Below are 27,197 nucleotides of genomic sequence, written 5' to 3'. Positions count from 1 at the left end.
AAGGGGACCGGCTGCAGTGTGTGCAGCCGGCTCGGGTAACGAGGGGGAGGCGGTTGGGAAGGTACACGGGGCTGGGGGCTGATGGAGAAATCAGGAGGGCCGGGGGCAAGAAGTGGCGGGGTGCACCCTCTCACAGGACCCAGTTTAGGTACACCCGAGCAGTGGGCGGCAAAGCGTCCTTCACCTCCTGAAGTACGCACCGGGGAGTACGTAGAGTGGCGAGCCCCATGCACTGAGCGAGCGCCTGAGGATCCACCCAGTCTCCCCAGTCATAGTCCAGGAGGTCTCCGACTCTGGTGACTTCTGCCAGGACCAACCTCTGGCACACTGAGGGGGACTCCGCCGCCTGCACATGTAGAGGCTCCGTGAGGAGGTCTGTGTCCCCCTCTTCCCCGTGGCTCCCTATAGAAAAATAGTCAAAGGGAGGTATGTTATCCCTAGATTGATCAAGTCTCTGTTTCCTGGGTAAACAGGCAAGGGCTGGCTTAGAACCAGGAACTTTCCAGACTGAGTCTGGACAATCAGATCAGTTAGAACACCTGGTGCAATTAGGAGCCTTCCAGAGCCAAGGGAGTCAGGCTAATCTGAATACCTGGGGCCAATCAAGAACCAGTTGGGACTGGTTTAAAAGGGCTCCTCGTGTGTTGGCTCAGAGGCATGGGTAGGGGCTAAAGTTCTGCGAGTGTCAGGGTGAGCGCTGGGAGCTGCAAGTCAGGCAGAGTGCTACAGAGGAGCAGGATCGGCTGCTCAGGTACCAGAGCAAAGGTTGTGGGAGGGATTGTTTGGGGAATTGGTCCAGGGAAGTAGTTGCTAGACTGGGAGTAGAACAAACGCCCATCTGTTGCTACTGCCTCTGGGTTCCAGCTCTGGGACCCTGAGTAATGAGTGGACTTAGGTTCATCCTCCTCCCCCCCCCCCCCCCCCCCACCTTAACCCTTCCCATGTCACTACATGGCCTCTCCCTGGATAGGGAGACCAGGCCCTTAGAAGGGTTTCACCCCCATCTTATGGAGGGATGCTGGGCAGTACTGAGGGCTGGTTGGGGGGGGGGGGCCTGTGTGGTGTGCTGAGGGCTGGCTGCTGTAGGCTCCCCCTCTTCTGACTTCAGCCCTGCCCCTTCTAGGAGCATGGACCTGAGCCTCACCCACCTTGCCCAGGGGGCTGGGGAGGCTGGCAGCTCCTCTGTTCTGATCTTTAACTCTTCTGAGCTTCAGCTCCCCAGCTATATCTGGGGATAATAAAAGACCCTTATTGTGCCAGGGCACTTAAAAAATACATTAGTCTGTTGCACTGAATAAGGCAGGGTCCTGAAGCAGGGAAGTATTTTACCCTATAGCTAAAGACTGTATCATTTAGGCATACACATAGAGGGGGTGAGTTACAATTACACAGGGAAGGCAAAAGACACATGCCCTTCATAAATGCCACCCTGCTACCAAATCTGAAGTCCCTGATCCAAAGTATAATGGGCACTAAAGCTGACAAGGAAAAGCTCACTGACACACACAGATATATATATAACACTGGGTAAAACAATACATGTTTTCCCTAACTTTGGTTACAGAAACAGCTGAACTGCTGCCTTTTAATGAACTGAGCAGGTAACTGCTCTGTCTTTCAAATCCCCCACACCTGTGTTTTCTCTTCTTCTCCCCACCAATTCATTTCTCTCTGTAGTTCTCTCCTCTCACCCCCATATGCTACAGTTTATTTTCAGCCCCCCCCCTTTTTTTCCAAATGAACTGACTTCACAGAGCAGCCCTAAAGAGTCTCCTAATTAATGTCTGATGTGAGCTGAACTTTTGAATAATAGATTCAGAATTAAGCCAAACACATCCTAAATTCAGAGTACCTACCAAGTCATTAGCAGAGGCACTCTGAGCAGTTACAGTGGTTCTGACAGAGGCTTTATAGTGTCCGCAAGATACCAATAAAACCAGCAGTGAAATTTACACCTTGGTCCTTGAGCAGACTTTACCATTTGAGGCAGTAGGCTCTTTGTTTTGGTTTATGGTTCCAGGCAGTGAAGTTGTGGGGAAGAGCCTCAACATGCATAACCAACTGGCAGGATCCTGACACGAATGCTATCAGCAGCCGAGAGACTTGGCCCCCCCGCTACTAAAAAAAAAAATCAAAACATTTACACCTTTATAGTAGGGCTGTAAATACCCCTTAAAGTTATTGCGTGCTGTGGGGCTCTGGATCCGATTTGCACATGCTAATTAAGCCTCAATACGACTAGGACATTAATCCCCACACTGTACAGCGATGGAAACAAGATATTGGAAGATGGGGACCCCCCCCAAGTTTATACAGAATTGAGACCAGAACCCTAGAGCTATCAGGAATGGGAAAAGTTTAGGCAGCTGTAATGAAACCTATAGCTGCAGAAATGTCATGGTGGGAGCCCATAAAGGGAGTAATAGAGTCAGCCAAGCACTGCAATATACGGTGCTATAGAATGAAATGCCCTGGCATGAGCTTACCCTGCTGTTCTGAATTATGATGCTTTGCCTTGGGACCCTGCTTATCCCTGATGTCTGCCCAAGGAGGAAGCTGATGCAGTGAACGTACCCTGCTTTCCATTCAACCAGCAAGGGCTACTCTTCACCCCAGGTGGGACTCAAACCCACAATCTCTGGCTTGGGCAGCCAATGCTGTGTCTATTAGGCCACTGGGGCCAGACTGCATGTAACACTGGTGTTGTGCATCACCCCCACAGCGCGTCCTGCTGGTCATAGTGGGACGTAGCTCAATCCTCAGATGGGTGCCCCCTTTCCTGGCCCATGTCTCGCCTCTCGTTGCTCTGTGCTCTCTCCATGCTCTGCTCTGGACCCGTGCCGCTCCCAGGACCCCGGTGTTCTCTGCAGGACACTGTCCTCCTGCAGTGCTCACTGCTCGATTTCCGGGGGTATCCGCAGTCCTCCATCTCACCTGCCATGGTGGCCGACTGCAGCCCCAAATTCTAGCCCCTTGTCTCAGGGGCAAGCCATAGCCTGGAGCTCCCTCTCACACCCCAAACCCTTCATTCCCCAGCCCCACGCCAAAGGCCCCTCCCACTCCTGGAGCACCTGTTTAGAGACCACCCCCCCTCAGCTCTATCCCCTACACACTCTCCATGCATGGAATGACTTTTATGTGCTACATCACCTCTGTATTGGTGCACATAACAAAAGTCATTCCGCACATGGACATACACATTTAGAGGGAACACCGCTGGGGGAAGCTTTTCTCTTTTTGGTTGTATTGTGAATAATTTTTTTTTGCTTCTTTGGGGTTTCCTGTCCAGCTGTACTTGGAACTGCTCCAACACATGCCATGTGAAGTAGTCAAGCCATTTTTATACATACTAATGAATTGGTCCCCCCCCCCCCCCAACAGCCTTGAGTATGTCTGAGCACTTTTATTCCTGTTTTGCAGAAAGGGAAACTGAGGCACAGAAAAGTCAAGTGACTTACCCAAGGTTAACCAATGAACCTGGGAAAGAGCTGGAAATAGAACCCAGTTCATGTGCTTCCCCCTCCTGTCCCTTAATTGCAAGGGGAATGTTCCTTTGTACTGCGGGAGTCATTTATCAATGTAACATGCTTTCACCTGAGCCAGTTTCAAGGGGGAAACATAGCTAGGACTGAGCCTTCTCATTTTGACATCAAAGCAAAACAAACTCACTCCACTGTCTGCCATGGGACCCCAACTGCGGCCTTTACCTTAAACCCACCCTTTACCAGGGAATGGGTCCAGCCAACTTTTGCTTCTTCATCAGCTTTGATGGGGCTTGCTAACAGGGAAGCCAATGGTTATAAAGAATGAAAGGGAAATGGGAAGAGGAAGATGTCACAGAGCTAAAAGGCTCCTCTGTGCACAGACAACCTGTGGAACTCCTTGCTTGGGGATGCTGCGAGGGGCAAAGTATAATAGGTTAAAAAAAGAATTAGGTACGTTCAGGGAGGATAGATCTATCAATGGCTGTTGGTCAAGATGGTCAGGGATGCAACATTAAAATGGCCATATTGGGTCAGACCAACAACTCATTCAACTCAGCATCCTGTCTTCAACAGTGGCTCATGCCAGGTGCCCCAGAGGAAATGAATGGAACAGGGAATCAAGTGATTCCCTCCCTTGTTCCTTCCAAGCTTCTGGCAAACAGGCTAGGGACAATATCCCTGCCAATCCTGGCTAACAGCCATTGATGGACCCTCTCCTCCATGAATAGGTTCTTGATATTCCTAACCCTCTGACTGCCAGAAGCTGGGATGGAAGCTGGGATGATGGGATGGATCGCTCAATTGCATGCTCTGTCCATTCCACCACTTGATGGACCATTGGTCCGACCATTCTGAATGCAGCGTCACTGACAGGTCTCTCCATGAACATACCTAACTCTGGTCTGTTTCAAGGAGAAAATTCAAGGTTGGAATTTAGAAGATCAATGGGTGCAGGGACTAAATTAACTGGAGCCTGTCCGAGGAAATACCCTAATTAGGTAAAGGAGGAGGGAATAATGGGGGAAGTATTGAGCTTCTGGGGGGTAGGAGGGGCAAAAGGGGCTTCTGTTTCCCGGCAGCGAAGGAAGGTTCAGCAGGTTTCTACCTGATTCCAGGCCCACTACAACCCCTCCTGTTCCCTGTCCATATCCTGGGGTGGCTATTCCAGTCTCTCTAGTTCCCATACTCACTTCCAGGCCCCCACACGCCAAGCCTGCAAGAATGTATGATATTTCCATCATGGGAGTGTCAGTCTTCTGCCTTCCCTAGGCCCTGCTATGCACCCCCAAGCTGCAGCATCGCCTATTCAGGGTTGCACAGCCCCGCTGGCGCAGGGCTGGGGGCGGTACAGCTGCATGGCCAGGAGGAGCTGCAGGGTGCTGGCTCCCAGGAGCGATAGGCCCACGCTCCTCTCTGTTGCCCACAGTGTCTCTTGGGACTAGAGCTCTGAGAATTGGCAGACCTGCATCCCAGAAGGCCTAGTCCCCACAACTATCTCCCAGCTGGGCTCCCTTTGCTTGAGGGCTGGGCTGGGAGTGGCTACAGCCTGACAAGGAGGATAGGAGACAGCCCCTGGCTGAGCAGGGTCAGGTCTGGGTGCTTCCTCCTGGCTGCAGTAATTGGGCTTGTGGTGCCTAGTCAGTACTGCCAGGTTCCCTTTTCAACCAGACTTTCCTGTCAAACTGGACACCTGGCAACCCTCAGGGTGGCACTGGGTTGAGAGCGGGGAAAACTAGGTTCAGTACCTTCTCTCCGACCCATATTTACAGTGTGCTAGGAAGCAAGTCACTTACTATCCGTCTCTCAATGCCCATCTGTAAAATGGGCACAAATACTTTTCTCTCTCATGGGTGTGTTGTGAGAAATGTTTTAAAGGCTGGGAGGTTCTCAGACCCAATAATAGGGAGCCAATGAAGTTTAGTAGTGAATTAGGGTATGTCTAGACTGCAAGGCTATTTCGGGGTACTGGAGGTATCAAAATAGCTACCCTGAGTCCAAGGAACACATTCGCTATTTCAAAATAATTTTCAAAATAACAGACAGACTATTTTGGCATCCCTGTAAACCTCATTCTACTAGGAATAGGGGATGTCTCGAGGTAGTGTTTTATTTCAAAATTTGGCGCCATGTCGATGAACCAAATTTCAAAATAGCCTTTCGAAATATTATCAAAATAAGATACGCAATTTGCACTATGCAAATTGCGTATCTTATCTCGATTTTAGAGTGCAGTCTAGACATACCCTTAGACATTCCTTGTGCTCTTCTCAAACAACATGTGGGAACCAGCCAGAAATGAACTTTCAGGTCCCATTTGCGCACTTAGCTGCACTGCTCACCCTGGCCCGAGGACTTTTATCACCATCATAATATGTGTTGTGGTGGCATAGCCCTGTTTACATCGCAGGGTTTTGTTTTCATCTTGCTTTGCTGGTTGTTGTTCTCCGCAGCATTCCTGAAGACGGCGCCTATGACTCACTGAGGATAAAATCGTGCAGCGCTTTCTGAAGTTAGCCGCCTTTGCCTCGCCAGATGGAATTTTTAAAATAAAGATGAATCCGCTGTCACAGATGCTGCTGGGAGTTAACGCTCAGTCCCTTTTCCATGGAAATGGCCTTCTGGGCTGCTTTACATTGAAATAATTATGAGACAGCAGCTGCTACCACCCTGGTTGGGACACAACAGCCTGCATCCCAGCTACATGTGTACACACCAGCCCTCACCATCTTTCCCCCCTTTCTCCTGGGCTTCTTGGAGCCCTGACAATGGCAGATGGGCATGAGAGGGTTAAAGCAACCAGCTTTCTCCTGCTTGGCTGAGTTAGCACTTCTCTGTGCTTCCAGAATGACTCCAAGGAACCAGCCTTTACATCGCAGCACGGAGGGGGGGACACTGCAGCAGGTCAAAGGAAATGTTATTTAACGATGGCTCCAATCTCCTCCCACTTGCCTATGTGGCTGGGGAAACGAGAGACGCAGATCTGGAGTGAAGGAATTAACCAAGGAGGACTACCGCCAAGAGCCAAGCCAGCCGGTGACAGCAAAGGCTGCAGACTGCTGCTGGATTCAGGCAGGAAGGGAAGCAGAGAGAGAAATTCAGTCAGACCCCTTGGAGAGGAAGGAGACTATTTTCAGTAGACTGCTGCAGGTGGCAGGTTCCCTGAGGCACAGTTCTGGCACCAGCTTGATCCGCTGAAAAGAATATTTCAGGCTGTGATCGCCTGCTGTGAAGCCCAGACTTAGAAGCTGGACAGACACAGAGCTTTCTGACGACTGGTTCTTGCAGCCAGGAGTGGATGCACGGATCTTTGCGTTTCCATCCAGCGTTCGGAAACTATTTGGGCTTAACCTCTCCGGCAAGCGCAGTTTCTAAACCACTGGGACAACTCCCGTTGTGGTCCTCGCGTGGAACTGTGCCAACGCTCACGGGTAAGCTAATCAGACATTTAGATGCTGAAGGAGCACGAGGAGGAGAAACGACTGCTTTGGGGAGAAACTTGCACATTTCTTACAACTTCTGCTGTTACCCCAAGAAGAGGTGGGGGCTAGTGGATATCTGTCATTAACTGCCAGCTTTGTCTGAGGCCCTCGGAACTGGTTAAAACATGTACAGCAGCTCCTGAGGAAAGACCATTCTGAATACAAATGACACCCCAGTGAAAACAGGAGGCAGCGTTGCTTTTTTTAGAAACCGGGGGGAGAACAAGGTATCGAACCAGGTGCTGCTCATCTTCACCGATCCATCCAGGTTCTCGTACTGTGACCGTGGGGGAAACTTCTTCAAAGATTCTGGATTGTGCCACATGACTAATACAAAAGATCCTGAGAGAGCCATGGATACTTCACCAACGACCTCCAACTCTGCTGCAGGCCCTGTTACCTTCTCACAGGTCTTTGGGCAGCAATGTCAACTGATGGAGGCAGGTAGGAGGGGTATATATTTAAGGTCCTAACTTGTCGCCCATGAATTGGCAAATTATCTTCTCCCCAGACCCAGGACTTACCAAAGTCTGGGATTGTTCAAAGCAGTCGAAGGGATTCCAGTGTCCAATTTCTTATTTTCTTTTGAAAATCCCACCTTCCGTGTCTTAACTCCAGTCACAAATGTGAAACCATCATGTAGGATGGGCATGGTGCTGTTTGTATGAACATGGATTGAGATCAGCCACTCTAGGGCTGAGGGCCCCAGAGAGGTTGCCACTGGGTTTTGAACAGTAAATGGTGTGTATGCTAACGCATCGGGGTACTAAGTCATGAAAACAAATACTGCCGAAACAATGAGTCAGGCAAGGGCGGGTGTGGAAATTCCACTGCTTCTCGATTTGCCTCGTCAATTTGGTAGGAAACGAGTTGTTTCTGACTGGGTAGCTGGCCAGGGAACATCGATTTATACTGTGTTGGGGAGTGACTATTGTAGCCAGGCCTGCTGACCAGGGAGGGGCCTGGCAATTCAAAAGGGCTCAGGGCTGCTACCACCACTACCATGGCAACAGTGATGGCTGAAGCTGGGTCCTTTACATTGCTGCTAGATCTCCGTGTGGTGCACTCTGGATGGCTCTAAGGGCTGGCATGGAGGGGTCCAGGTGGGGCTGAATATTGGCTGCCCCAGCCCCGCCCTTTCCAACCCACCCCTTCCGGGAGCATGGAGCCGGCATCCCCAACCTTGCCCAGCGGCCTCGCCAGTCTGTTGGACCCCATTGATTGAAGCATGATGCCTCTCTAGGTGGCACCTTGCTACCTAGGTGGTGGGGTGAACCTTTGGGTGTTCAGGTCTTTAAAGGACCAGGTGACTCTTCCTGGGGTCCTGGTCATGGATCAGGAGCTCGTTGTGCTAGATGCTGTACAAACACCGCACAAAAAGGCCTGGCTCCAAAGAATTTTACTGAGTTGCAACTCCCCTAGGGCGAGTGTGATTCTCTGGTGCCCTTCACCTTGTGGAGCCACGTACAGCTATGTAAAATGCAGTTCCCTCCGCAGTCTTCCCAGTCTGGCTGCTGATTGGTCTTCACCCTCACTCTGCACTAGTGCAAACGGCTACTCAAAGTGCACGGCCACGGGCGGTGGGTATAAGAGGCAGGGAAGGCAATGCTTTCCTAAAGGGCCGGGCCAGCCCTGCCCACACTCTGCCCTCAGCCCCTGCCCTCCTTCACTGCTGTCTGGGATTGAGCCCTGCCGAGGCTGGAGCCAAGGCGCTAGCTGTTTGGGGGCCGGGGCCGGCCCACCTGTCTTCTCAGTGCTCCAGTCAAGGCCCGTGAAGGCTGGGGCTGCACACTGTCCACTCTTCCCTCACCCTGTGCCCTTCTGGGGCCAGAGAAGGCTGGAAAGGTAGGCCACCTGTCCTCCCTTCCCTCATGTTCTCAGGCTACAGAGCCGGGGAGACCATGCACCACCCTCTGGGGGAATGGATGTCTGCCCCTACAGTGGAGGGGGGCATTTGGCTCCCTCGGGGCCTCAGGTGGCAGGGGTAAGGCTGGGGGGCTGCCTCCCCCGGCTCTAGGTTCCCCCACTGCCCATGACGATGGCTATGAACAAATAGGCCCACTGCCTTTAGCTACCTTAATGTTCTGTAATTGTGTCTGAGAACCTCCTGGATTAATAAGCTGGCATGGCAAAGAAGAACCCAAGACCCACTGACAATTTCACAATTGCTTTTATGACAACTGAACAGGAGTCCTTTTGTGGTGAATGTCTAGGAGTGAAGAGAACACAGATACATAGCTCTCTCCCCTAGGAGATGACTTCACTATGCCCCCCCAGTTCCTATTAGCGGTTATGTTTGGACCATAGTTGTTGTTTAGAGGGTAAATTCTGCCTGATTTCCGGGGATCTGTGGAAGTGACCTAGATCAAATTAAGACGTGGTGAGCTTCATTTTCTAGCTTGTTATTGCTGGGTTCTCAAACCAAATGTCAGGGAATTTTCCAAGGTAGCTTTACTTATCTTCCTTGCATATTGCAGCTCCTATTATCAATGATGCCAAGATCAGAGCCCTACTGGATTCAATGCTGTACATAAACACTCACTTAAAAACAGTCCCTGCCCCGTAGGTTTTTCATTCCAAATGGACAAAACAGACAAAGGATGGGAGAAAGCAAGTAACAGCAGCTTAATTTCTAAAAAAGTGTAACTGAAACAGAGATGAAGAACCTTGCTCTAGGTCACATAGGTTTGTGGAAGAGCCAGTGTTCGATAGCAGAGGTCGTGAAATCCAGTTTGGTACCTCCACCACAAACTCCTTTTTCTTTCATGGCTAGAGCTAGATGTAAGTGTTCTTTTACTGGCTGTCCTAGATATAGTCTGTCCTCAGTTGTAACCCTGAGTAAATCTGAGTGAAAGCTTTTGGCCAATCTCTCTCTCTCTCTCTCTCTCTCTCTCTCTCTCTGTGTGTGTGTGTGTGTGTGTGTGTGTGTGTGTGTGTGTGTGTGTGTGTGTGTGTGTGTGAGAGAAATGCAAAATCAGTAACCCTGATTTCATGAATTTGTCAGTTTTACTAAATTGTTTGGGTTTTTTTTGGAACGATGGAGAAACACAAATTAAAAAAAAAAGTTTTCATTTCCAGATGGAAACTACTTTTTAGTTTCAAAATGTCCTTGACTGTTTTGTTTTGTTCCAAAAATTCAAGACAATGAAAAGGACACACTTCGATTTGGTAGAATTAAATATTTTTTGTTTGACTTGAAATGGAATGTGTTAAAGATTTAAGCTAATAATGAATGGGGGCAGGGTGGGGGTAAGACATTGCACATACTGTGCTACCACTGCGAAGATGAAGAGCAATGTAATAATGAATATTGCCAATGTTCTTTAGCCCACCACACAAAACCAAGTGTGGATTTTGGCTTTATATATAATAATGCAGTTGTATCAGCTGTCTTCTCCATTGGCTGCTTAGAAAGGGGCCTCTGGTTAGCAAGAGCATGTGGAGGAAGCCAGAGCAAATATAATTCACAAGCAAATGCTACCTGGGTTTGCAAGGTCTACTGTGTACCTTGGCCACTCAGAATTTTGCAGCGACAGTAATGATAGGGCTCTGATTCTGTTGCTCTGTAAGCACAAGCCTCTATCACCATGTGCTGAAAGAGAATATCTGCTCATTGTCAGGGCCTCTCAGAACTGGAATTAGACTTGTTTAAAATATCCAGTAGCCCATACACTAACCCTAAGACACTGGATCTTATTGTTGCTGGCTGGGCAGCTGGATAAGGCTATGATAATATATATTGTACCTTCACACTACAGTGAGGGTGGAGTCAAAAGTTCTCTTCCAAACAATGCAGAAGTTTGGGAAAGTTGAGCTCCAGTTCTGAAACTTTCTGACCTAGGCCCTTCTAGATGTAATCTTTGGAAATACTGTCTCACCTGTGCAAAATGTGACTGCAGATGGAAAATGGATGTTCAGGGAAACCTGTGACCAGCTAGGGGCTATTGTCAGGTGGGAGGTAAATTCTATGTTAATTTAATCTGCCTGACTGTAAGTGGCTTGCAGCAGTTGCTACTGGCATAGCTGAGGGCAGAATTTTTGCCCATGACTATTACCTAATGTATTTTTCTGTATGTCTTTGTTTACCACTCCTCTGAAAAACTTGCAAAGCCCTGCCACAGTCTTCCTGCATGACCTTTAGCAAGTCACTTATCCTCTCTGTACCTCTGCTCCCCATCTCTAAGGTGAGAATGATAGCACTGCTTCTCCACACACACTGTTATGAGGACAAATTCATTAGTATATGTAGTTTGCTTGGATATGGTTGTGCCTTGAAACGTGAGGGGCAAGTTCTGCCTTCAGTTACCTCCATACGCTCCTGAATTTACTGGGACTTGTAGGGATGCAGAGTCCGACCCTGGGAACCTACATTTAAACAGCAAAGCTTTTAGACTTCCTCTATCACATCACTGTGGTTAATGACATTTTAGTTTTTTTCATAACAATAGGATGTGCTGAAATGATGAAAGGTCCAGACCTAATCTGAAATGTCAGAGCATGCACTTACAGAAATACCACACTCTCTTTACATCACAGACTTGGCAGTACACCTCCCATTCGCTCTTCTCAAGTTCTCTGCAAGTGGGAATGCTTGCAGTGGGTGTGGGTGTGGAGGGGGGGAGCGGAGAAGCCTTTGGCATGCTCTCCTGCCCCCAGGCCAATCACGGTCTGGGGGTGGGTAGCCTTCCCCCTTCCTCTTTCGGCACCATCCCTTCCTGTTTAGGCACTGCCCTTTCTGGGGTAGCCTGGGGCTACTTCAAGAATTTTTGAAGTGGCCCCCAGGCAAAAATGATTGCCCACCCCGATATATATGGTAGTTAACTGGGCCCTGTTACCACTGTGTCGCATCTCTATACCTGAAGTGTTATTCTCCTCACAACACCCCATTTTACAGGCAGACCTAGGCCTTGTCTACACTGACATGTTTTGTTGCCAGAAACTGCCTTTTGGTTGACCACACAGTGAGAGGGATTACACTGCAATGTGATTTTTGTCCAGAAAAGTTTTGGGGACAAAAAACTTCCAGTCCTGTGACAGACCTTTTTGTTTTCCCCCTCCCTTCATACTGGCTCTGTCAATAGTAGACTCTGCTGTTTGTTTTTGTTATGAGAGCAGGCTTCTGTCAGTATCCCACAATGCCTGCCATGATGGCTCTGCTCAGTGTTTTGTGATCTCTGCTGCCCTGCAGGCATGATCTCCCCCTCTCCCCTCCTTTCAAAGCTCTGGGAAGTATCACACAGCTGAGTGAGCTGCTCCATTTGGGGAAACAATTGGAATTCTTCTGATCTGCTGCTGCAGGGGCAGGGCTGGAGAGACTGCTCTGCTGCTTTGATGTTCTTCAGCGTGGAGAGCTCACAGAGCTACTCAGATGCTGCTCCCAGCAAATGAATATGCTGTGGGAGAACTCCAAAAGAATTCCAAGAAGCACAGGGATCAGCTCTGCCTTCCCACAACCCTGCACTGTGGGATGCTTACCCACATTGCTTTGCTCTGTTGACAGGCTGCTAGCAATGTGGCCATGAAATGTTAACAATGGGAGGCAGAAAAAACAGTTTGACTGTTTTTTCTCTCTTGGTGACTTTTGCATGTTAAGAGCACTTTTGATGCCGAACCTTCCCAGTGTAGACACAGCCTATGTGAATGTCTCAAGGTCCCCCCACTCGTCCACAGTCTGTGGCAGAGCTGAGTCCTGAACTGACTGAGTCCTCGAAGTTATGCATTCATCACTGTACCATCTTTCTTCCATGGCCTCTTTCTTTGCTCTTTCTCTCACCTGATCTTGCTGTGCAGTATCTTCTTCTAACCACTGCACATTTAATTGGAAAAAAATTAACTCCTTGCTACCCAGCTGCACCTCATTTTGCTTTATATGAAACTTTAAAAATTAAAAACGTTTCTGGTTTTGCATAATCTGCTAATTATTTATGCATGCATTTTGTACATTTGCATAATTCCCTAGGCTGAACCATGGTAATTACATCATTAGTCTAAATAGTTCATTGTCATAAGGGGACAGTACTCCAAATCTGTTAGAGCAAGCACTACAGCAATGGACCTGTTTTTTAAACCTCTGGAATGCTGCTTGCTTGTAAATTTACAAGGGAAATTTTATTTTGAAAAGAGCATGTCTCTTTTCATGATGGGTGACAGTACAGCTGCCACCTAGCTGATCTTAGCTTTGTTCCTGGAGGTGACCTGTTTTCTTTGCATTTAGCATTAGTAAATATTCCCTTAGAATATTGGACGGGGGTGGGGAGAGGAGAAGCATGTGGCACTTTTATAACCCAGCTCAAGTAACTCCCAGTTCAATCTGCAAGAGCTCCAGCTTCCCAAAGTAATCCGTTATCCGTGTCGCAGGTGTTCAGCATGTCTGATGCAGGGAGGTTTGTATCATCTACTGGTGAGCTGGACAGAGGAGCCATCGTTTCGAAAGCGGGCATTAATTCTGAGTTGCCAAAGGGATCCATGAAGAATAAGGGGGGCCAGCATTGCAGTGTTGTGCTTCCCACTCGTAGGCTCTGTTCCTCTTCCTCCTCCTGTCTTCTGCCTATCACACCCGTTCTTCTCCAACCCTTTACCATGCTCAGCACTGTGAGGTGTGATCAAGGGTAATAACCTGGCTGGGGAGCAGTGTTCCCTGGAAGCCAGCGGTTCTCACAGTGTGGTCCATAGACTGCTAGTGGTCCATGACGTCGTGCTCCAACCCCACGTTCTCCCCCCCCCCGTGAACTTGATCCGGCTTGCAGGGGAAGTAAGTGGCTTCATGCACTACTCCTCCCCCCCAGCTGGTGGAATGGCAGCACAGGAAACTGCTCACCTGGAGGCTTTCTCTACTGCTCTCATTGGCTGGCATTATGATGACCAATGGGAGGTCTCGGGAACAGTGCCTGGGAGTGATGGGAGGCACCGAGCCATAGAAGTGCCCCTCATGCCCAGACTCCTCACCCCCACCCTGCTCCTGCACCCAGACTCCAACCGTCTGCATGCTCCTTCACCCAACCTCCCATCCAGACCCCACCTTCAGCTCTCATGCTTTCACCCCTTTCTTCACCCATTTTATCATCATGGGTAGTTGGCTGGTGGTCCATGGAAGGGTCTGAGTTGAGCAGGCTGAGCTGTGGGCCAAAAATTTGGAGGACCGTTGCTGTAAGCTGTCTGTTTTTTGCAGCCATTCAAGAGAAATTCAGATGCCACCCAACTGATTAGCAGAGCGCCCACCGCTGAGTTTTTGTATCTCCTAGTGGTGCACATTTGCACATGCCTCAGTATTCAAAATTATTCCACACATGGACAGAAAAGATTAGAGGGGACATTAGTGGGGTGGATAAAGGCTGGCTATTGGCTACAGCTTCTGACTGATGCTGCTGAGAGCAGTGTAGTAACTGCCAATGAGGGACAGAACCTGGAGGCAGAACAGTTGAACAGAAGGACGATTCTCATGATTTCTGGATTCAGTGAGTTACATTTGGGGGTGGGTAACCTCAACTCAGGTACTCCAGAGCTGTGGTTCCCAGAGGGCAGCAGGCTGTGGGAGTTGGTGTTGTGGTGGCTTTGGGGACCGGGGTTGGGATATACCACTCCAGCCACGGCTGTTGGGAGAGCCGTGTCCAGCCCCACCTCTCTGCCAGGCAGGGGCGGGGTCTCTTCCCGGACATGGAAGAGCGCTTTCCTGCGTGGTGCCCAGCATGGAAGCCTTAGAGCAGCTGCGACTGGGGCCGCAACACTCAGCTGATGGCTGGGAGGCAGTGCTGGGATAGGTGAGGGGGTGAGGCAGGCACTGGGGGTTCTTGGGGCAGGGCTTTGGAGACAGAGCTAGTTCTTGGGATAGCTAAGGGGTAGAGGGCTCTGAGGTAGGGGGCTGACAGTGGGGCATCTGGGGTGGGAAGCTGGCACTAGGATTCTGGGAGCAGGGCTGGCATGGGGGCCCCCTCTGGGGATGGGGCTAATATTGCAGACTTGGGACTAGCACTGGGGAGGGCTCTGGGGGCTGGGGTGCAGTGGGGCTTTAGAAACAGGAGACTGGCACTGAAGTATTTGGGATGGGGGACTGGCACTAGGGGGTTGGGTGCAGGGGACTCTGGGGTCAGTGGCTAGTAGTGGGGGGGGGCTCTAGAGGTTAGGCCTGGCACTGGGGGGTTCTGGAGTCCAGGGCTTTTGGCAGACAGGCAACATTTTATTTTCATATTCATTATTTGCATAATAAATATGCAGATAAAATGTTACCAGTTTGCCAGAAATTTGTGAATGGGCTTGCCAGTCCCCAGTATACAAAAAGGGGGGAAACCTGTTCCAGAGGAAGCATGATAGCAGGCAGCCAGTTGGACACAGTGAAATGAAATAATCCCGGTTGGGCCAATGGGAGCAGTGGGGTTTGGTGCCTGGGAGTGGCAGGGTACATGGAGCCAGATAAGCTCCCCCCATACTCCTCACACCCAGACACCATTTCCCTCACCCAGCCGAGCCTGCTCCTGCACCCAGCCTCCCAGCCAGACCCCTTCCTGCACCCTCCCGCGGGCCCAGATCTCACCCCCGACCCTCCGCCTGCACCCATTTGGTCATCCGTGGGAAAGTTTGCATTGAGCGGGGTGGGCCACGGGCCAGAAAGTTTGAGAACCACTGGCCTAGAGAATAGGATAGGTTCTCTGGGATTCTGCCCAATGGGAGCAGCAGGGAAAGCCTCCCAGTGAGTGATTTTCTGCTCTACTGTTCCCCCAGCTTGCGGGGTGGGGGGAGAAGTGGCAGCACATGGAGCTGCTGCTTCTCCCTGCAAGCTGGATCTGGCTGGAGAGGCTTGGGGCTCCCTCCCTGCAGCCAGAACCTCGTGGAGGGGGGGCAGAGTAGAGCACCAGCATGGACTCCCTGCTGTGTGTGTGGGGGGGGAGGGGCGGGAAGAAGTCCCTAGCCTGTGGTTCACCTGCAAGATGGTCGCAGACCACTAGTGATCCGTTCAGAGAGGTTCTAAGATGGGGCCGGCCCAAGGGTTTGACGCCTTAGGCGTGCTATGGCTTTGACACCCCGCCCACACACATTCAATATAGAGAAAAAGGGGAAGTCTAGAGTGGAAGTTTACCTTTGTTCCATTCACGTGCCAAAGTCGATAATGTAAAAACAAACCCCCTGAATCTTACCAATCTCCTTTTGCAATCTTACCACATTTTTCAAGTCCACCGCAATGCACATTCCTTGTGAGCACGTGGCTCGCAAGACAGCAGAACAGCTGTTGCAGGTCACCGCTCAGCCTTCACTAAGCTACTGAGAGTGACTGAACTGCCAGGCCGCAGGTGGCAAACGCAAGGGCCGCTCTTTTGCAGCTAGGCCGTGACACATTTTAACTGTGTTTACATACACAGCTGTGCTCCGCCATATGAAACAAATAATGTAACGCCGCTTCTGAGATGTCATAGAGCTGGAAGAGACCTCAGGAGGTCATCAAGTCCAGCCCCCTGCCCAAGGCAGGACCAACCCCAACTAAATCAACCCGGCTTCAACAAGCATGCTCTGCTTTACAAATACAGTAGCCCACACCTTCGTTGATAAGAGATTAGATGATTTACCTTAACTCAATATTACCTTTTACATCATTGCTCTGGGGTGGGGTTGGGGAGGAGGGGTGTGCAGGCTGCCCTGGGGAGAGAGGACCACCCCAACCTCCTCCCATCACAGCAGCTTGGGGCCAGGTGAGAAGCGCCTCTCTATGCCCAGTGCAGCTCCAGCAGACTTAGCTGGATGCATGTCCCCTGGATGAGGCAGGTCAGGTTAGGCTGGGTGGGGGCCATGGAAGGACCACCTGTCCCCTGGCAACTCTGTTTTGGGTGCTATGGCTGGGTGGGAGAGGTAGATTCTGCTCTGGCCCCAGCATGGAGCCGATGCAGCTGGGCAGGGCTGGCCTTACCATGAGGCGAACTGAGGTGGCCGCCTCAGGTGCCAGACTTATGTTCTTATGACTCGGTGGGGGGGGGGCGCAATTAGGACCCAGAGTGTAGAAGATTGTGTCTGCTGCTGGTGCATGTGTATTCTTTCTGCTCTAGATGCACAGAGCTGGTGGAGTGCTGTGCTGGAGGAAGGAGGACAGAACTGAGACCTTTCAAAATTTTGGCCCAAGTGAGGGAGCATGTGAGTGTCATTTGAGCTCCCTGCCTCAGGTGCCAAAATGTTCTGGGCTGGCCCTGCAGCTGGGGGTAGGGCCCCTCTTCTGGCCCCAGCACGGAGCTGCCGTAGCCAGGGGGTGAGACAATCCCTCCTGCAACCCCTCCCACAGCCCCTGCACAGAGCTGCCGCATATTGGGGGGAGGAGGCAAGAGGGAAGGCACAACCCCCCCCCCGCCAGCCCAAAATGGAGCTGCAGCAGCTCTGTGCTGGGGCCAGTGGGCAGAGCCTGCCCCAAGCCTTCTTTCCATAGTCACTCAGTTCTGTCAGTTTTGAGGACTCTCCTTGATTTGGTGATTCTGTCTCTTCTGTTTGGTTTGATGAGATGCACTCTGCTGCAGCTCCAGTGGGCACAGCTGGGGGAGAGGCTCATGTCCCCCAGATTGAGCATGTCCAGGTTCCAGCCAGAGTGAAGAATGCAGCACACTGTGCACTTCTCCCTTGCTCCCTAAAAAAGGGGAACAGCCAGCAATGTTCCCATACAAAATGGGGGAGGGGAGGAGGTCCACCACCACAGTCCCTAAAGGGTGCCTGGGGGAGAGAAGGATGGGGCAGTTCTGGAGGTGGGGACGTGCCCCCCCCCAGCCAGCCCCTTTCACCTGCCTGGTGATTCTCTTTCTCTCTCTCCTGTATGGTTTTATGAGAAGCAATCCCATTCCAGGCACATCCCATTTTCCTGGCACAACCAAATCTCGATCTTGCTTTAAGTTGTAAGAGGAAACTGCCTATTGAATTTGGTGGTCTTAAATCTTACCATTTAGGAGGAGCTCTTGAACAGACAGACAGATAACTAGGCAGACAACTCTCTCAAATATATAGTAGATAACATATTAATACACTTCTTTAAATAGAGAAAAAATTCACTTTAATCTAATTTGACGTTCCTCAAAATCAGGCATCCTAATCTACCACCCACATCACCTATCTGGTCAGGCTGGCCCTGTTCTTAGGTGCTTAACTCACTCATTTCAGTCTCAAGGAAACGACACGGTAGATTTTGAGAGCTGAGCCTCCCCACTATCCTGGCTATTTTGAGCATGATAAGAAGCATTCAGTTCTTAGTGCTTCTGAGCTGCATGCCTCGATGGAGCCATTCCCTCCTTTCCAGAGGCAGTGCAAATACAGAGCTGTGCAACGAAAGCTCATCACCTAATAAACCATCTTGTTAGTCTTTAAAGTGCTACATAGTCCTGTATTTTCCTTCCAGATGCGTTTTGTTTCCCTCCTCCCTGTTTGCTTGCAAGTACCAATCCAAACAAAATCACTTAGAATGGGTAGAAATCACTCAGCCCAGCAAAAGCAGAATGGACATAGTGAAGTTAGATATATTTGAGGCTTTTATGTACCCAGAACATCCATAGGCGGAAATCACTGAAGAAGCAAATTCTTTTAAAGTGGGGGAAAGGGGAGGAATCTTCTCTTCCATTTCTGCATCAGAGGAATGCTGGTGGCCAACATGTTTTAAGCAGCAAGCGGAAAACTGAGCAGGGAACTAGAAATGGAAGTGTCCCTTATAGGGACGGTTTGTTGCTCTCTGTGTTGGTGGTTCTACAATGTGGTAATTCAGCTCTTTAGGGTACAGCTGTTCTCCTCTGTATGGGCTCATTACTGTTACAAAAGGCGACACAGCTCTGTTACCCCAGATGTCAAGAAAGTGCCTTTTATTTGTTACAGCAGATGGCCAAGTATTTATTTAAAAAATGGTGTGAATATAGTGTTTGTGCAAGGAAAGGGACTGAACTTACAGCCCTGCGGATCCCTTTTTCATCCAAAGAAGAAGCACAGCATGGGTAGCAGCCGAGCAAGCATCGGCTCTGCTGCCTCGTTCATGTACCTCAGCTCTGCTCTGAAGTCCTCTAAGGACTTGTCTCCACTACACGGTAGATTGGTGGTGCAGCGATTGATGCTGTAGCGGTCGATTTATTGTGTCTTAGACATGATAAGTCAACCTCCGAGTGCTCTCCTGTCAACTCCGATACTCCCCTAGGACGAGAAGAGTAGGTGGAGTCAACAGGAGAGCAGCCACCACTGATCTTAATGTGTGAAAGACACTGGGGTAAGTACACTGAGGGAGGGTAGTGTAGACTAGGCCTAAGGCTGAGAAGGTAGTCTGGCTCTGTGGCCCATTCAGTCCTTCGCATCTTTGAAGACAGATGGGTTGAAGGCTGGCCGTGGTGGTATGGCCACATTGTTGACTAGACTGAAAATGGCCAATATTTTGAAGACAATGGAGTTGGTCATGAACATTTCTAATTTTTTTCCTAATAGAGTTATGATATACTTCTCCATGATCTATTGTTGACTGAAATAATTGGCACTATTTCTGAAAGTAAGGCCTCCCCTATCTGAGAGGGAGCTTCAGAAACTGTAGGAAAGCAGGAGAAAAAAATATAACATTGAGAGAGAGTTTAATAAAGGAAAACAGCCACTGCTGAGCCAAGCGGGATGGGTTTTTTACATTGTTTCTGCTGTTTCCTTTTAAGCAGAACCACAAATCAATGCTTATCTACAGCTCATTACACTTCTATGCGGGATACTTGCTACTTCTAATACGTTACTTATGACCAAAGGCTGGGTTAGGAGGACTTTACTGATGGCATCTGTGATCTAGGGAATGCACTGTGCAAGTGACAAAGAATTTATGAAGAATCCACTGTGTTTAACAGGACGCTGAAGGAAACTGGTGAGATTTCAGAACAGTGATAATGAATGAGACGAGGAAGGATGTTATCAGTAGAGCTTGCTCTGTTGTGTTTTATTTTTTAATCCCTTCTGTATTCTTGCAGCAGGGTTTAATTATCCACTGTGCAGTGACTTTCTACACCTTTAACTCAAAGCTGAAGTGGAGCTAAATTTCATCCTTTTCCAGCTAAGTGAAGATTAAGGCCTGTTCTACATTGACCCAGAAATCGACACTCCAGAGAGCAATCAGAGTTCAATTTAGTGGGTTTAGTAAGGACCCGCTAAATCAACTGCCGATGGCATCCCCATCAACCTTGGCACTCCACGGGGTTGCGAGGAGTAAGGAAAATCAGTGGGAGAGTTTTTTTTTCTGTCAGCTTCCTGCAGTGGGGACTTTGCAGAAAATTAGCTTAAGATACATTGATTCCAGCTATGCTGTTCTCCCGGCTGGGGTTGCGTCTCTTAGGCCAACTTTCTCCAGTAGCCTAATGGTGCTCAAGAGTGTTGTTTATGATGGTGCTTAGCGTCTTCTGACATAAAAGAGCATAAAAGGCAGCGATGTAATGGGTTTGCATCAAAGCTGAATGTTTCACTTCTGAGGTGGGTACAATTGATCTGCACTCATCAAGGATAAGATTTCTCAAAATAGTTCAGCACTTGGTGTGCAGCCGATGGGCCACGCCTGAGTGAAATGACCAGCAATGAGATCAAACAGAAGTCTGTTCTCCTGGCTTTCCGGGAATGGATCTCTCAGCAATGCAGAGCTGGGGTTGATTGAGTGCCCTCCACAGCCTGAGCCTTTCATTACAGGAGGACAGATTTCACATTCATGCAGAATTAACGTTTCAGATGGTATGTCTGCGTTTTCATAATTACAGCATCGCTGATGATGTTTTGGTTTGCAAAACCAATCCCTCCCATCCCTGGGTCTCCTGGTGCTGCTATTATTTGTATTGCAGCAGTGATAAGAGGTTCCAGCTGATATTGGGTGTCTCGTGCTAGGTGCTGTACAGACCCATAGTAAGAAACACTCTTCCCTTTGGACCTGACAGTCTTTAATAGCCAGGAAAAAGGGCAGGAAAACAGGCAGAGTGGTAAAATGCCTTGGCTGATTTCACAGTGCAGTGCAGTGAGGAAGCTGGGATGAGAACCCAGCTGTAACTGAAAGACAGCGATGCCCTAAGCTACCATAAAAAATAGCTGGGACGCAATGGATAGAGAGGTTTAAGCCCCCAAAGAAGCACTAAAAGGCAAGAGCCATTATTATTTAATATAGACGTTACCACCCACCTAGAGGCCACAGTCTGGCATCAGATTAGTTCAGGCAGGATGCTCTGTGTGAGAGAAGCAGCATGGGAAGAAGGTGGGAAAAGATTTTGGTAAAGCTGGTAATGAGGTAGATGAGGCTGACCTTTGAAGACCAGAGGGCAGAAGACACATGGTAAACATGAGAACAGGCCAGCCCTAGTTTAAAATTATAATAGTGTGCCAAGACAATGGCCTGAAAATGAGGGATACTACTGCTCAGCTGGGGAGTCTCAAATCACTGCAGTGTAGGTTGTATTTTTGTTTTCATGCCGCTGTAAATCTAGTTTGCAGTTATGTAAATTAATTGCTTCCAGACCAGACAGCAGTATGGCAGCCACAGGAGATGCATCAGCAAGGAATAAGGAAGACCTGGAGATAGTAAACCTGCGTGGAAGGCAAATCTAAGTGGTCTGAACCTTAGGGCTTGTCTCCACTTACCTATAGATCGATCTCCCGCGGTTTGATTTAGCGGGTCTTCTAAGGGCCTGCTAAATCGACCACTAATTGTGTCCCCATCAACCCAAGTACTCCACTGGGGCATGAGGAGTAAGGGAAGTCAATGAGAGAGTTTCTCCCGTGGACCTCCCATAGTGGGAATGCTGTAGAAATTCGACCTAAGGTAAGTTAACTCCAACTACACTATTCACATAGCTGGACTTGCGTATCTTAAGTCGACTTTCTTCCCTAGTGCAGGCCTGGCTTTACTAAAGCAGTATCTTATTTCCGTTCAAACTCCAGGCTCAGCTCCCACTAACCCTAGCGGGAGTTGTGCATGCAGAAGAGGGGGAATAAAGTGAAACCCTTTTCAAGTAGAGTGTTCTGTTATGGGAATTTACCCTTTTCAGATGCTCGAGTAGAATCACAGACACATAGCGCCTGCATAAATGTCACACAGCTCTCTGTGCATGTGCCTCTCTGCATTTCCAATAGTGGGGGGCTATAATAAGCAAACATTTATGTATTATTTATATAAGGTACTTTAGAGGGCCCCGGTCAGTACCGTACCTGAGCATGTCACAATGTTTACTGTATTTATCCACACAACACCCCTGGGAGAGTGGTGCACAGTGGTACATGCCTTGGCGCGCACAAATTATTTTGCACATGGATGGAAAAAATCCACACGTGGATAGAAAAGATTAGGGGGAACATTGAGATAGGGAAGTGTTATCTGAATTTTATAGATGGGGAACTAAGACACACGGTGCCTTGCTCAAGGTCACATGTCATCAACGATACATTCACCAGCAGAAGATTTTCATTGTAGTTATGACAGGTAAATATTCCCCTATCCGTGGGTGAGTAACCCACTGTCCCTGTATGCAACACCCTCATTCCTTAATCAACATCTGGCAGACAGACTCTGACAAACATCTGACAAACTCCACTTTCGGAAGACATCTGGGCAGGTCTGGAGCTAGTCAGAAAGATCAGGCTCATAAGAAACCAGGGACTTCAGCAACAGCAGACTTGACCAGGAATTGCAATAAGAACAGAACGTGAAAGTGGTGACAATTTCTGCTAGCTTGAAATAGTCACCGTTTTGCACCCTTGGATTTTTCTCATTTTCGTCAACATGAGCAAAATGATCTCCAACGTCATCATGTGTTTTCTCTACGAATCCTTTTTGGCTAAGAATCCATCCATTTCCAAGTGAGAGAAAAAATGTGCAATTTGATGAATACTTCACAAATACACTGTGGGGACAGGTTTCTTTCTCCTCTGTGATCTGTTTTGTTTTGTTTTGTTTTTAAACGACAAAACTCAATTGCAACGTTTCCCATGTTGGTTGGAAAACATGCTGCTCACAATGACTTACAGGCCACAGCTAGAGTAGGTTTCCATTGTAGACAAGTCATCTGTGCATCAAGTGTGGAACTCATATGCACAAGGACACTATGCCGTTGTGTAACCCTATTAAAGCCTTGAGTGATACTTAAGTGGCACATAGATCTTGAGCATCCTTTCTGTCCCATAGTAAATTTCACCACATATGAAGCTGCTGATCATTTTGTGTCTCTAGGTACAACATAGTTAAAACTGGCTCAGTTTATTCTGCAAGAGTATTTCTGCAAACCTTTTGTGAAAGCGCCTTTTAGCAACAAGTCATTGTAAAGTCATCAGAAAATTGGCTTGGATCAGTTTGGGAAAGATACAGCTGAGCATGCCTGGGAAGGTACTCTTTGCTACTGAATGTATTGGATTCTCTATGCACATTACTCAGTTATTAATCTTTCATGATGATAAGTTGATTCATCTGATCTCATGAAAACATGAAGTATGAGGGTGTGCATACAGCAAATGGACTTGAATTAAAATAAAGCTGATTGCAGCAGTCTTGCTCATTTGCACATGGCTGCTAAGTCTACGATTATCCCCAAGCTGGCTTGTTGGTTTCATGAAAATTTGAAGCAAGGGCACAAGTGTGGAGAGATGCACTCAATGATGTTGAACCCTCCAGGGATCAGGTTGGTGCTCTGTGTGTGTTCTGGGGAGTTGAGCTGCTGATGAGCTACTGAGGAAACCAGGACAGCAAATAGTTTAGTACAACAATGCAAAATTAGGGCCTTGTCTTTATCTCGCTGGAACTGAATGGCAGGTTTTTACTCGCAATGAATAGTCCTGTGGCACCTTAGAGACTAACGAAAAATATATAGGATCATGAGCTTCTGTGGGTAAAACCCACTTCATCTGATGAGCTGGACTGGAAATAACAGAAGCAAGACATATATAAAAAGTACTTGTCGGTTTTAGGACCTGGGCTAATGAGGATAATTAAATGGGCTGGATGTTTCTCATTCATAGCTTTTGATGTGGAAATGTGGATGTGAAAGGCAGGGAAATTTGGCTTTGTAATGCATTAACTGGTTATACTATCTATTTTTGTTAGTCTCCAAGGTGCCACAGAGCTACTCATTGTTTTTAAAGTTACAAACGAACATGGCTACCCCTCTGAGGTTTTTACTAAGTTCCACTGCCCTTTGAAGTTTACTATGTCTGACAGATGAGGGGTGGGCAATAATTTTTGCAGGGGGGCCATTCAATACATTTTGGTACATGGTCACGGGCTGGCTCCATCCTCCGGAAGAGGTGCAGCTTGCGGCGGAAGGGGCGGGGCTGGGGACCAGCCTCCTCCAAGAGTTGTCTGGGGCCGGAGGCTTTGAATTAAAACCACAGCAAATGGCTTACAGCTCCCGGCCATGCTGCTACTGCATTTCCTGGCAGCCAACCCAGGTTGCTGCAGCTATTTAAAGGGCTTGTGACGCCAGCCCCTGCCGGGATAGTGTCGCAACTCGGAGTCATGAGCCATTTAAATAGGATCCTGTGGCAGGATATAAACACAAAGCGGCCAGATCTGGCCCCCAGGCCACATTTTGCCCAGCCCTGTGACAGATGAATCCTCTGAGTTTGTCCTGATGGTGCATCAAGCCTCAGAAATTCAAAAAGAATCAGAAGGAAGGATGCTACTATGAGCGTCTCACTGCATAGTGACGGATGCAGCATAAATACCCTTTGGTATCCAGGGGATCCCAGCTGGGAATCTAGTGTTACACCATGTGTGGAATTGTGGTGGTTGTCAGAGAGAGGTGAATTTTTTACTAAAGTGAAAAACGATCTTTTGACGTGGAAGGAAATGCAAAATCCAAGTGTTTTTCAGGGCGCAAGTTTTGGGCGGAGGCAGGCCTGGCCAGGTGTATTCGGTAGCAACCCTAGACTAGCAGAGCACACAGTGATCTCTTCTGTGATGGCAGTAAACAACAGTGGACCCGACAGGTGAGGCACTCCTGGGTGACTTGAAGGGAGGGAAAAATATCTTCCGCCTCAGGATGGCAGAAGAGCTTAAGAGGGGGCAGGAAAAAAAGAAGAGCAGCAGCCCTTGTCTCAACTACAGTATGAATCAAACCTTTTATTAAGGATAAAAAAAAAAACCCTCCCTCCCCTTATTTGTATCTGGTCCTGCATTCTCAGTCAGATCAAAAGTGCTGTGCCCTCTACTGGATGGAATTAAAACTGTTCATGTGGCATCCACTACAGGCTCCTATCCCAGGTTCTCCCTTAACTGCATCTGGGGGCTGACGGTTCTGTTTTCTGTTCTGACTATTGGCAAGAAATTCCAAATGATCATAGTCATCATCAGGGTCTAGAGGGTCACAGATTTTTCATATGCTGGCCTGTGAATGTAAGACAACTATTAACTAGTAGCCTAAAAAAACAGCAGAAAGTTGTATGAGAAGTCCTGCATATTGATAAATGTAACTTTCAGCAGGTGAAATGGGATCTAGAAAATAGAAAGGTTTGTTCTCTATCCGAGGTCTTTTTGAGTTAAGCAGCTGGTGATTGTGATGCGTAGCTAAAATCATTGGCCAGCAGAGAGAATTTTTTACACATGAGCAAACATCAGATGTGTTCCTGCAGATTGTAGCCTGGTGGGTGGAGAAGGGTTAAGAAGGAAGGAAGAAAGAAAGAATTAGAAATATTTTCCTAACTGGGGTTCTTGGGGGGATAGACGTGAGGTGTGGAGAGAGAGATGTACAGTAAAGACAAATTCTCATTTCAGATGATAGCACAGATGCTGTGCTCCTCCTAGCATGCCTCTGTGCCTTTTGTATCCAGCTGCTAACTGGTACCAACAGAAGGAGGCCTGAGTAAACTGTAATTCCTAGGACACATGCCCCCCTGCGCTAGGGGCTTGCCAAAGCACCCACAGTATGGCTGCTACTCCACTTGGGCTTCCCTTGTGCTATAGGAAACCTCAAGAACTCAGCTCAGCTGCCCTTAGGGTTTGTGCTACAAACTGACAACAAATTAATCCTCTGGGTCACAAATTGACCATAGCAGGGGCCCATATCTGGCTCAGTGAAAAGAGATGCCGGCATCGAACTGTAAATAGATAACACAGTGCCAGTAGATGGCGCTTAAGCACGTGTGTCATAGATGCTGGATTGCGTACGACCAAGATTTCTTTTGGTGCACTGCAAATGGATCCCTCTCTATGCAGCAAGTATCAGCTGTTCATGGTAGCTTTGCGAAGGTGATTTTCAGTCGGACACATTTCTTCCGATGCTGCAACATCTTCCTTCTCTCCTGAGCTGTCCAGCATAAGGGATGTGACCAACTCACCCCGCATCATTCCGATCCTGAGGGAAATAGTGAAAGTGTCTGCCAAACAACATCCAACAAGTGCTTGTCCTTTCTCCCAGACACAAGTCAGAGACTTAAGTTTTTAAGGAACCAGGCACTTGACTGTCATGTTTGTCCTTTACTGAGCTAGTTGGGTGAGCTGCAGCTGTAGGCGATTTCTCTTCTGCTCTTCCGTGCCCAGAGAACATCTGTTTTATTAATGCCTACACATTGCAACCAGGAAGGCTGCAGTAATAAATCAGTGCTTTGTCTCCTTTATGTTGCAGATGACTTTGGTAAATCCACAGTCAATGATACCCAGAGGTTGCTAGCAGGGCCTGGGGGGTGTCTTGTACTGCGAAAAGTCTGCTGTGATTTCTCTGCCTGCTGCTGTTTACAGTGGATGAAAAGTACTTCCCCCATCTCCTCCTTCCTCTACACAAAACTGGGGGAAGGATTCATTCCAATTCAAACAGGAATATTGAGTTTTCCCAACTGGGAAAGGCAGCACAGAGGGTGCAGTTTGGGAGTTACATGACTTTTGCACTGCCCGGATTGTGGCTGCATGTGAGCGCTGGAATGGGTCCTCCTCATGGTATAATTTAGAGTCTCCCTTTGAGGTTCTCTAGTTCAGTGTTTCTCAACCTTTTTTTTATAAAGTACCCCTTTAAAAAAATTATAAGTACCCCAGTACCTACAGTTTTCAGACACACAATTTTTTTTCTACCATTGGAACACATTTGTTTAACCAACTTAATCGTAGCTGGGCAGGCGATGAAATTTTTGGGTGTAAAATTTCAGTTGTGTCGATGTGCGCCCCAGACTTCTCTCGAGTACCCCTAAGGGTACTCGTACCACCGGTTGAGAAACACTGGCCTAGTTTATGGCAGCCCCCCTGTGGCTGGCTATAGGCTGTGCGTGGGCCCAGGTTCCTGGAAGCACAGCGCTGTACATCAGACCCATTCTCATCTCTGCC

General features: G+C 48.5%; 1 protein-coding gene across 1 annotated transcript in view; it reads left to right on the top strand.

Moving 5' to 3' along the window:
• Positions 1-652: 652 nt before the first annotated feature.
• Positions 653-27,197, top strand: part of KAZN (kazrin, periplakin interacting protein) — an 844,711-nt gene continuing 818,166 nt past the window's right edge. The window contains exons 1-2 of the mRNA XM_075906495.2: positions 653-751; positions 5,936-7,408. Coding sequence (XP_075762610.2) covers positions 7,288-7,408 — 121 coding nt within the window. The 5' untranslated portion in view covers positions 653-751; positions 5,936-7,287. The remainder of the gene's footprint in view (positions 752-5,935; positions 7,409-27,197) is intronic.

The sequence above is a fragment of the Pelodiscus sinensis genome, chromosome 24 (genome assembly GCF_052426305.1).
Source record: "Pelodiscus sinensis isolate ZL-2025 chromosome 24, ASM5242630v1, whole genome shotgun sequence".
NCBI lineage: Eukaryota > Metazoa > Chordata > Testudines > Trionychidae > Pelodiscus > Pelodiscus sinensis.
This window is presented reverse-complemented; position numbering and strand designations above follow the sequence as displayed.